The sequence below is a fragment of the Oryctolagus cuniculus genome, chromosome 6, assembly GCF_964237555.1.
Source record: "Oryctolagus cuniculus chromosome 6, mOryCun1.1, whole genome shotgun sequence".
NCBI classification, from domain to species: domain Eukaryota; kingdom Metazoa; phylum Chordata; class Mammalia; order Lagomorpha; family Leporidae; genus Oryctolagus; species Oryctolagus cuniculus.
Genome location: NC_091437.1, coordinates 23,042,246 through 23,054,313, shown reverse-complemented (window position 1 = coordinate 23,054,313; position 12,068 = coordinate 23,042,246). Strand labels below are relative to the sequence as shown.

Here is a 12,068-nt window from a genome sequence, read left to right as displayed (position 1 = left end):
AAGTGGAACAGCCAGGAATTGAGTTGGCACCCAAATGGGACGCTGGCACTGCAGATGGCAGCTTTACCCACTACACAGCGCTGGCCCAAGTCATCTTACCAATATCAATTATAATCCAAAGGCAAAAAAAAAAAAAAAAAAAAAAACAACTCATTATCAATTTCATATATGTTCTAAAACTTAAACTATTTTACTGGCTGTTTACAACTCCACTTTAATGTTATAGATCAGAGGTAGGCCATGTCTGGCTTGCACATCGCCCAAGGCCTGCAAAATCACTTGGTCTGTCCCTGCCTAGACAACTGCAGGTGGGATTAGAAATTCAAAAAAAAATCTACAGCAGTTTTTAAGTTGATGATTTTGTATGACCTACATATGATGTTATAAGTATCCAAATGGCCCTTGGCAGGAAAAAGGCTACCCACCTGTGTTCTACATAGAAAGTTGGCAAGTTTTTTGTGTGTGTGTGAAGAAAGGAACAGATGAATATTTTAAGCTTCGCAGGCCCTTATGTCACAACTGGTCAACTCCGCCACTAAAATGCCAAAGCAGCCTGACAACCTGTAACAAAGACTATCTATTCCAATAAAACTTTATTTACAAAAGCAGGCCAGGATGTGGGGGAAGCTGGTGTTGTAGAGCAGTGGATTAAGCCACTGGCAGCAATGCCAGCATCCCATTTGGATGCCAGTTCATGTCCTGGCTGCTCCACTTCAGATCCAGCTCCCTGCTATGGCCTGGGAAAGCAGTGGAAGATGGCCCAAGTCCTTGGGCCCCTGCCACTCACATAGGAGACCTAGAAGAAACTCCTAACTTTGGATCGGCCCAGCTCCAGCTGTTGTGGCCATTTGGGGAGTGAAGGAGCAGGTGACAATCTCTGTAAACTCTTTCAAATCAATCAGTTTCACAAACAGAGGCTGCACCTTGCTAGACTTCAGAGAAAGTGGGAAAGGCAATTATATGTTTAATTAAGGGAAATATATTTTAAATATCCCAAATATTTGACAGTTACAGAAGATGATGTCCCCGTTCATCATGTTTAAAATTAAATATAGGGGCCAGCACTGTGGTATAGCAGGTAAATCTGCCACTTGAAGTGCCAGCATCCCATATGGGAGCCGGTTTGAGTCCCAGCTGCTCCTCTTCCAATCTAGTTCCCTGCATTGGCCTGGAAAAGTAGTGGAAGATGGCCCAAATCCTGTGCCCTGCACCGATGTGTGAGACCCGGAAGAAGTTCCTGGGTCCTGGCTTTGGATCAGCTCAGCTCCAGCCGTTGCAGCCTTCTGGGGAGTGAACCGCTGGATGGAAGCTCTTTCTCTCTCTCTGCCTCTATCTCTCTGTAGCTCTGCCTTTCAAATAAATAAACAAATCTTTTAAAAATTTTAAATATAAGCCTTCAGTAGAAACACTAGCCTAACTTATCTTCATAATGGGAAGAAAATGCAAATAAAACTGGATCAATTTGTGAAGATTTTAAATTAAACATACACACATCACACATTTTAAGGGGCAGATTTCAGAAGGCAAAACCTCAAGAAAAGATTCACTGCAATGAAAAAAGGTGACTTTCGACTGCTTCCCCACTTGTGAAGTACAGTGCTACACAATAAAGCAGCAGACATAGTTGGTTTTAAAGTAGTGACTTTATTAATAAATATACATCCATATGATGATGTAGATACAAATCATGAACACTACTCCATTCCCATACACATAATTGCACACGAGTAGCTCGAGTTCATGGACATAACATACAGTTATCTATTCAGACTCTTTACAGCAGAGGACAGCGTGCTTATTACCAGTTAATCAGTAATTATCTTTCTCCATAATTATCTGTGAAAAGGAAATTGTGAAAACTTAAAGAATCAAAGTGAACTGATTATTTTAAATCACACACTTGAATTACTATAGCATTAAACTCTCCAAAAAAATAAACACATAATATGTGAGAGCACAGTTTGTCTACCTGAAAGGAGGAGGGGCAAAAAGCAATGGAAAGATCAAGATACATCCTAGAGTTGAAGAGCATATAGTTAAGTCATTAAAAAAAAAAAATAGCATCACAATTTATCATGTCCAAGGAAAAAACTGTTTTGAGTAACTGTTGTGAATTCTCCTAGTTCACTAGCAAGGGATCCTAACATTTCACTGCATATAGAGACAATGACTAACAGTTACCATCCGCAACCCCTGAAGTGTTCTTTTACAGCTTCCTAGAATATAAACAAGTTTAATTTTTTTTTCTGTAGTTCACACACTGCGGTTATTTTTAACACCAGATGGATCACTCTTAACCTAATAAATGGATCCAGATGTTTTCCCCTTTCTTAACTCAAAAAACTCTATTCTTAGTTTGTGAAAATATATATGCAAATTCGCATAAATACCAGTTTGGAATGAGGATTACTTTGACAGATGTTTCTTTTAAAAAGTAAATAAAAATATAAAGAATTCTTAGTCTAATTGAAACAGTGATTTAAAAAAGTTCCCAAATATTAAAAATTAAACCAGATACTACTTATTTTCTTGTAATACACGGTGCCAATGTATTTTTTTAATATCCAGTGCAAAACTCCAAAGATAGTATCAAAATCATCCCATACTAAAGATCAGTTATGCAAAGTTATATCTGTCAAAAAACGAAAATTTCATCTGTATTAGTTCCTTATTTGTTAATATAAGAATAATAAATAAGGCATGTTAAAATATTTTTTAAAGAAAAAAGTAAAGCAAACTTACTTGAATAGACCATTTTCTGACCAACAGTTTTAACATAGAATAGTGAAACCTATTTGGTAAAGACAGAATTACACAGTATAAAATTAGCAATTTACCTCTCAAGGAACAATCATATAGTGGGAGGGGACGGCGAGTTTTCCCCATTGATTATATTAAAGTATAGGCAACTGTTTAACATGCTATTTCAGTGTTTATCATGACAAGAGACAGTGTTACAAAAGATGCACAATGTGGTCTTTCGATTATATAGAAGTAAAAATATTTTATATCTGAAGACTTCATTCATATCATCGCTTAGACGTCCTTCTCTTCAGCATGGCACCAGGGAACTGTTCATAAGAAGAAAAGCTAAGTGGACAGGAGATGCTCACCAGTGTATACAGCTAACACTCCAGCTCAGGTAACTGCTCACAGCAACAGTGAATCCAGCTGTCTGAAGGATGTTACTCATTCACAACTGTAGCCATTCACCCCCCCCCACAGCTCTTAACAATATACACTGTTACGAACAAACTCCCTTTAGCTGATTCCACCATTTCATAAACATGTATACAAAATTCATTATACAATAATACACCTGCTTTGTCTCCTGACACAGCACAGCACCACTGAGTAGACGTGCTGGAGGGTGGGGAGAGGGGGATGAACGTAGGGCAGAAAATGAGTATGAATAACAAACTCAGGACTGAAAGCAAACCGGAAGGGGAATGGATTTCCTATCAAATACAACATGCAGCCACATCTCCGACACGGTGTGTCTGTGCATCACCCTGCGGCAGGGTGCGCAAACAACCGCCTCAGGAGAGGACCTCCGAGCATCACCTCGAGAAACAGCTAGCTGACACACACGGGAGAAAAGTGAGCAGATGAACAAATGAGTAAAATGAAAGCATCTGTGTATGCCAGAAGTTATACTGTTAGGAGGAAATATTAAAAGTTTACATTTTAAGCTTCTGCAAGAAGTAACTCTTGTAGCAATTTAGCTGCCAGAATGTTAGAACTGATTACATAGTCACCCAACATGTTCTCTACGGTTTGCTTGTGCAAAGCCAACGTTGAGGCGACCGCGCCCAGGCACAATGCAACACCTCTTCCTGTAAAGAGCAGCGTAAGTCCAGCTCACTGTGTCAGGCATCACTGGGACACCTGCAGGCTTGCTGCGTTCTTCCTGCTAAAAAAGGTATGGAGCATGACATCCATTTGCAAACAGAGTGTGCATTAGCTGGGAGCAAGCCCAAACAATACATTATGTGCCCTTCCACAACTTAATTATTTTTAAGTTTTTGGGTCCTTCAAATCTACATTTTAATCTCAAAGGCATTTAAAATTCCTAGTATGAACAGCGTGATTATAACGCAGCAGAAATTGTTCAAATCCCAAGTTCCTATCTTCTTCAGAACAAACTCAGAATAAATAAAATGAGTATTAACACGGAGTATTACTTTCAGAAAGGAAGGAGGAGAGGTTTCCCTCTGTCCCTAGCATACACATCTAGCAAATACTATTTTTCCTTTTCTGTCTTGCTTCTAAAGCAAACATTACTGGGGGCAGCAGGGGGACTTTTTTTTAGATGAAGTGGTCTCCCAGGAGTCACAACAGGATTTTTTAGTTAAATTAACCAACATATTTTTCACATTTCATGCATAGATGAATTTCTGTATATTTCTTCATATCTGGGTTCTGATGGTCGGCAAAATGCATTCGGTTTACATCAGTTTTACAGCCTACGTAACAACTTGAGTCCTTTGGTAGATATAAACCTGAAACAGTAAGTGCTAATGCAATGGGATGATTTCTCAGAAAAACCAAAAAACATTTCAAATAAATGAGCAACACTAATATATATTTTTAAACATACTTTAAAACTCACTAAATATATGAAAAAAAAAACACAGTGACTATAGTTACATGCAGACCTCAGGAATGTCAGTTATATTAAACATACTACTCTCAGAATGCATTGTATTTCATCAAAAATGTAATGTGCAGTTTTTATAAAAGCTTAAATTTTTTGTAAATGTTAACTGATTGTGGCGTTTGGTATACATGCTCTTAGGCAATCCCAAAACGCAATAACCTATCAATGCTGAAAGGTAAGCACTGAAGGGTTCTCCTAGGAATAAGGATCAAATCGATTAATGCCACAAGATGAATAAATAACTGCTTAAACCTAGAGCGCTAAAAGTAAGTTTTTTAAACATGTGAAGACTACTAAAATGCCAAAGCATACAAGTATCTGTGTCCCGTCCATTGAAAATAAGGGTTACAAAAACGCACAGCCATTACCTCAAGCAATCCTGAATCGCTAGTTTGCTTTTCTGCTCCATCAGTTAAAAATACTTTAGATTGTACATTATACTGCAGATGTATTTCCCAAACTAATAAGTATAATGGTTTCAGTTGTTCAGCACACAAAGCAACTATTCAGAATGGCCCAAAAGAAGCAATGAAACATGGGACCCGATCATGACACTAAAGGAAGAGAGGACTGGTTTAGCTGGTGTCACATCTGAGCCCATGGACACACACAGTGCCCTACTCCTGCCCTGACGGCCTCTGTCTGCAGACAGCAGCTTCTGGGAAAAAGCAGGGGAAAATCAAACAGGCATACAAATTTGGAAAGCCCAGGCTGTAAAATCACTGATGTCAACATGAAACCAAGAAGCTTTGGGATCCTGCACTACCTTCCTTCTGCACCTGGCCCTCCTCTCCTGCCTCACTCACTCATCGGAAGGCTTCACCTCACTGCTGGCCTCCTCCACCCCATGAACTGCCCTGCTGTGCATCATCGGGTAAGGAAAGGCAGCGGTGCCGCAGCCATAGCCGAGATCTGCGAGCCGGGACAGAGCCTTAATGCTACCTGGAGGTCTCCCCGGGCTGACTTTGTATCCTGCAGCTTTAGTCGTACCCAGAGGTCTGCCTGGACTTGTCTTAAATCCAGCTGCTTTGGTGGTCCCCAGGGGTCTGCCTGTGCTGGTCCGGTATCCTGCTGATTTGGTGGTTCCCGAAGGCCGGCCACGCTTACCAGATCGGTTGAGATTTTTCTTTTTCTTTAGTTCATCTTTTATCTCTACGCTTCTGCCACTTGTAGTCTGCAAGTGTGTTTCATTTAACGGGTCTTGCCTCTGACAGACCATGGGTTTGTGGCTGACTGTGTGGCTGTACTTGCTTTGCTGGGAGGAATATATGTCAAACTGATCGGCGGCTCTCATGGCATCTTCTGTGAGGCAGGAAGGCTTGCCAGGCCCACAGAAAGCTGGATTACTGCTGGCAACAGGATGCATCATTTTCTACCAGAAATAAAAGACAAATATGCATAAATATACATATACAAATATGTATCCGCATGACAGCATTCAATGGCAAATAGTCTTCCAACATCTATGCAGACTACCAAAAATTAGGCTGACAGGCAAGACTCCAGATGACCTATAAACATACACACACACCAGCAGATTCAAAAGACGCTTTTTCCCTCAATTTTATCATGGGGAGACAAACATCATACAAGAGAACCTAATTTTAGCACAGATTTAGTGGCCACACAATTCTCTGATTAGGAACTGGAAAAGTAAACAATCACAAAACAAACAACACATTTTACAGGCTTTTTTCTTTTAGATTACTAAGCCCCAAAAGGATACCAGTAAAGACAAGAATTCTTATTAACACTTTTTTCCAGTTGGTGTAACATCGTTAGGATGCCTTACTTTGGTCTGTTGTATCTCACACATGTAATTCTGATTTGACCACATTTCCCATAATGCTTTTTTGTAATTTATTTTTCACACAGAACCCTGAGTCTATGTTATGCCTACAAAGCACAGAACGTGCCAAACAAAAATCACAATCTCTTGGTCCAGGGTACTAATTCCCTTCAAAAACACTATCCGAGCAGAAGGCGGAACCAGACAAAGTATAAACAAATGAGGGACACTTCCACAGTTAAAACATATTACTGGGAGCAGAGCTGTGGCACAGCACACAGAGCCGCAGACTGAGACACCAGCATCCTATGTGGGTACCAGTTCGAATCTCGCTGTTCCACTTCCCATCCAGCTGCCTGAGGACGCCCTGAAAAGGCAGTGGAGGATGGCCCAAGTGATTGGGCCCCTACACCCACATGGAAGATCTGGAACAAACTTCTGGCTCCTGGTTGAGGTCTGATCCTGGCCTTTTGTGGCCATCTGCGGCCATTTGGGAACTGAATCAACAGATGGAAGATTTCTTTCTCTCTGTAACTCTGTCTTCCAAATAAATAGAATAAATCTTGGGGGAAAAACAAAACGTCCTCCTGGGGCAAGTGCTGTGGTGCAGCGAGTTGAGTGGCCACAGTAGAGTGCCATCTGACTACCTGCTGCCCTGTCCTATTCCTGCCATCTGTCTGGAAAGGCAGAGACGATGGCCCAGCTACTCAAATCCTGCCAGCTGCCTGATAGACCTGGATGGAGTTCCTCGCTCTGACCTGGCCCAGTTCCAGCTGTTGTATGCATTTAGAGAGTGAACCAGCAAGTGGAAGATCTTTCTCCGGTGACCTTTCAAATAAATCAATCAATCTTAAGAAAACAAAACCTTACACCCCCAAAATATGAATAACAACCATAATAAAATACCTCTCATTGTGAAGGCACAGTTATCAAGGCAGAAAGTTGAACGTGTAACACTGCCCTCTCTCCTGTTCATAAACACACGGTGGATTTATTTACAAGAGCCTTGCAACTTATTAACAAAGAGTCCAAAGTCTTTGTTTTGTCTGTGTTTTTTTTTTCTTTATAAAGAATGCATTAAAACCAACATCACAGTCCAGCACTGAGGAGTCATATAAATAGACACACAGGAAATCAAAGTTTTATAGAGACCACAGCACTGTACTGCGATGCAGAAAGATTTAAAAATATGGATTCTAATTCATGTTTAGAAAGAGTCACACATGTATATTTATGTCTAGCTCTAAAATCTTTAGATAACGCTTGCTGGAAATTTTTTTTAAAGATTTATTTGTTAGAAACAGAGAGAGACAGAGCAACAGAGAGATTTTCCATCTGCTGGTTCACTCCCCAGATGGATGCAATATCCTGATCTAGGCGCTTCACCCACAACTCCCACACGGGGGCAGAGGGCATCTTCTGTTGCTTTCCCAGGCTATTAGGATGAAGCTGGATCAAGGCAGAGCAGTCGGGAGCCAAACCAGCACCCATATGGGATGCCAGCAGCACAGGCAGCAGCTTCACCCCACTGTGCCGCAACACCAGCCCTGCCTGAATGCTTCCAACACATAAAAATGCACCAAGACTTCAGTTAGGAAAGTTACTCCCAGAGACTGCAAACTTATTTTAGTATACAAAGGCAAAAGGAAATGAAAACCAAGTCACAGAGACAACTTCTGTTAAATTACTAAATATTTTCTAAGAATCAACACAGCATTGTTGGCCAGCTGACTTAACTATGAAGGAAAAACATCTAAAATAAGAAACTATTTCTTTACAGTAGATACCTTGCAGCCTTGAGAACATAAAGTAAGACTAGGCCGAACACAAATATTAAAAGGAATAATTTTTCACTAACAAGGAGACCTAAGTTATGAATTATCACCTTACACTAGCTCAAAATTTCAATTTCAAATGAGAAAAAGCAGAGGTCCTCAAGATTAGTTCCAAATGCAGTACTAGCTGAAAGGTGACAGTTTTTAAGCTTTTCATGTATCAGGCAATAAGCTGGTTTGGTGCTTTACACATCATTTAATCTTCAGCACAAACTGACAAGGAGCTTACTATTGTTAGCTCTATTCTACAGAAACACAAAATTTTTCTTAATTTAAAGATTCATTTATTTCTTTGAAAGGCACAGTTAGAGAGAGAGATCTTCCATCTGCTGCACTCCCCAAATGGACGCAACAGCCAGGGCTGGGCCAGCTTCCACTGCTTTCCCAGTCAAGTTAACAGGGAGCGAGAAAGGAAATGGAGCAGCCGGGACTGGAATCTGTGCCCATATGGGATGGCAGCGTCCAAGGCGGTGCTTAACCTGCTGGGCCACAGCGCCAGCCCCCAGAGACAGAAACTTTAAGCAACTTGCCAGAGCCACACATTAGAAAAAGTCAAATAAGAACTTGAACAATTTGACTTCAGAACCACAAGCACTGATGGTACACCCTGCAGCTGCACCAGCGCGGTCATGGGGTCAGGTAATTCTTTGCCATGGGTGCTGGCTGGTGAGGGCTACCTCTGATCTCTATCCACGAAATATCAGCAGCAACATTCTCTCCCTCCCAGTAAATTTGTGACAACCAAAAATTTCTTCAGTAGTTGCCAAATGTTCCCGGGGGGAAAAGATCCACCCCCCCCCCCCACAACATTAAGAATTACTCAACTACACTAAAATGAAAACAAAGGGGCGGGCATTTGGCACAGCAGTTGAGACACCACTTGGGATGCCCGCGTCCCACGGCAATTCCAGCTTCCTGCTGAAGTCCACCCTGGGAGGCAGCAGGCCCTGTGACCCACAGAGAAGATGCCAGAGTACCTGGCTACTGGGTGTCGATCAGCAGATAGAAGATCTCTTTGTTTCTCTCCAGTTCCAATAAAATTTAAACAAATAATAACAGTTAAAAAAAAAAGAACCACAAGATTCAACTTAAAATATTCCTGTTTAAGTTTATTCACCTCTTTAGCCTCCACCTCTCCAAACAGCCACTGAGCCATTCTGTTGGGAGCACAAAGTCAAACAGATTTATTTTCCAAACCGAAGAAAAGCCAATGCCGGGATTTGTGACGGACCCAACCACATTCCTCTCCCCGTCGAGTTATAAACTGAGAAGTATATACAGGAAAAGACGGGACCCAAAATAGCTTACTGACAATAAATCCGTGCTGGACTCAGGCCTGTGAGCCCAAGACTCAGAGAAGAAGGGAACCCTTTTCAATCCGACCATTCAGGAATCACCCAGCTGTAAAGCGCTCATAAAGAGGTGAAAGGCACAAGTTGTCCTCCACAGGAGGACTGCCAGGGGAGGAGAAAATATTTCTTACCACAATCCGTTTCCATGTTTTATGGTTCATGCCTTTCAGTTCCTATCACTAAACTTAGCAAAGCCTTCCCTCCGGACCTCACCTCCCTGCCTCATTTTCTCCTAATATATTAGAACACTCACCATCTATCAGCACTCACGGTATACAGTCTCGCCTTACACCACGTTACGCTTTTAGAGGCAAAAACACTGCCGCAGATCCTTGCCTCGGCCATCAAGCCACACCGAAAACCACACCATTAAAAAATGAGCCCCGCGCCTCTGAAACAGCTCTCATCTCCGACCCCTTCATCTCCTCCAGCGAGTCCTGCCTTGGGTCAATATTATGTTAATTTACCTCTAAGGCCAACAACACTCCCCTAAGCGCGGAGACACAAAACAGGGAACCGCTGCTTCTTCCAAGGGCTCGACGTCCAGGGGGCAGGCCTTCTGCTGCTGCCAGCCACAGTTATCCTGCTTTCTCAAACCCCGGACGAGAAGCCGGCTTCAACCACAGAGCTAAAAGCGACCCTCCCTCCTCCACTCTGACTTCAGTCCTACTGAGACGGGCGCCGCGCCGTGAGCTTCGTGGTTGCGTAACCACCGTCTCTGTCCCCACACGCAGGATGTGTGTGTTTATGCAGGATTTGCACAAATAAGCACGAACCACACATTTTACAATGCCTCTCTCTTCCCACGTGAGGGCTCTCCGGCCAACTCTTCTTGATTCTCGCCATAACACCCTGCGCTGCGCCAGGTTTCTTCAGAGTCTAAGGGAACACAGCACTTCTAGCAGCTCTGCCATTAAGCAGCACACTGCGAACACTACCAAAGGCCGTTTTCCAAAAACGGTTCAACTTTTGAAAAGGAAGGGAAGCCCACGGGAGCTTCTGCACATTCTGTGGCTGAAACACAAACTCCGAGGCCTACGCGGGCAACGGCCCGTCCGCAGGGTAGCAGAATAAAAACACAGCACGGCAACTTCACCGAGGATGCCCAAGCAGTGACCTCCGGCACAGGCGGGCGACACGGACTCCTCGGAGACCCACGTCCCGCCCCTCGGCCACCACTCCCACGGACTCACGCCGGGCAAAGTTCCCCCGCCGGCCCCGGGTGCAGCTAACGGCCTTCTTTGTCTGCCTTCCGTCCCTTAACTGCGCGCGACGGGCTCCTCCTCCGACTCGCGCTGTTTAAAAATGCATCACCTGTGGGGCGCCCGAGCGCGGCGGCGGCTAAGGTTTCCGCACCCGCAAGTTGCAAGAAGATGCCCGGCCACCCCAGGGCTGGCGCTGACGACGCGCCGAAAGCCAAAACGCGCAGCCCGTCGCGGGCCCCTCGGAGCCGTGCGAGCCCGCAGGCCGAGCGCCCAGCCCGCAGGCCTTCGCCCACGGTGGGCGCAGGACCGCGGGTCCCACCTCGCAACGGAAAAAAAAAAAAAAGTGAGCCCCCGCCGGCCGCGCCGCACGACCAGCCTCCCCCGGGGCCCGGCTCCACGCCCAGGGCACAGCAGCCGCTCCTCCGCGCCGTAGGCCGGAGCCCCCGGGCAGGCGCGGTCCTCGCCCCCGTTCGGCTTCTCGGCTCCCGGCCCGCTGACAAGCCCGCGCGCGCCCACCCACCTCGGCTGCGCGTCGTCCAGCCCCTCAGCGCGCCCAGGGGCTTCCCATCAGCTGGGCCCGGCCCGCCGCCTGTGCACCGCGCGCGGCGTCCAAAGCCCAGAGGCAGGCGGCGAGGGCGGCGGCGGCGGCGGCGGCGGACGCGGGCTGTAGGCTCCGGCCGCGGCCACCGCGCGCGATCCCCGCCCCGGACGCAGCAGGAAGAGGCCGCCGCTGCCCCGTAGTGGGAGAAGCGGCGTGCGCGAGCTCGCGAGGACCGAGCACGCACACGCACGCACGACGCATCGCGAGACCCGATCTCCCGCCGCCGGCCCGCGCGCCGGCAGCACTGCGCTTGCGCGGCGACTCCCCCAGGTCCGGCAGCGTAGGCGAAACCCCCAGTTATGAGGGGTGGGCGCGAGGAGTGACCCCACTTCTCAGAATACTGGAGTAAGAGTCCGGACCCAGCAGTCTGGTCCCGGGGCGGCCTTTTCTTGCTGTTGGTAGAGTGATGTTTTAAATTCTCGTTCTGCTAGGAGCTGCCCCAAAATCTGTGAAGGGGTCGTAGCGTCTGTCTTATGGAGGGGCAAACAAAACCACGAATATTCAAACTGCTGGGTGCTGGGACCTGGGACCGGGACTGTTAGTTTTTATATCGATGGTAGCCGGGCATCCCATATGGGCGCCATTTCGGGTCTAGGCTTCTCCACCTCTGATCCAGCTCCCTGCTA

At 45.3% G+C, this 12,068-nt stretch overlaps 1 protein-coding gene across 4 annotated transcripts; it reads right to left on the bottom strand.

Moving 5' to 3' along the window:
- Positions 1–1,624: 1,624 nt before the first annotated feature.
- Positions 1,625–11,598, bottom strand: C6H5orf24 (chromosome 6 C5orf24 homolog). 4 transcript variants are annotated; one of them, XM_008255028.4, is made up of 3 exons: positions 11,362–11,598; positions 10,830–10,931; positions 1,625–6,032 (listed from the first exon to the last, which is right to left on the bottom strand). In XM_008255028.4, exon 3 carries the CDS (start codon positions 6,027–6,029, stop codon positions 5,463–5,465), a length of 567 nt encoding a protein of 188 aa, XP_008253250.1. In that variant the 5' UTR covers positions 6,030–6,032; positions 10,830–10,931; positions 11,362–11,598; the 3' UTR covers positions 1,625–5,462. The 4 variants fall into 4 exon arrangements, with proteins under 4 accessions (XP_008253250.1, XP_008253249.1, XP_008253251.1 ...); XM_008255027.4 differs by lacking the exon at positions 10,830–10,931 and having other exon boundaries at positions 11,362–11,597; XM_008255029.4 differs by lacking the exons at positions 10,830–10,931; positions 11,362–11,598 and adding an exon at positions 10,104–10,768.
- Between the last annotated feature and the right edge of the window lie 470 nt (positions 11,599–12,068).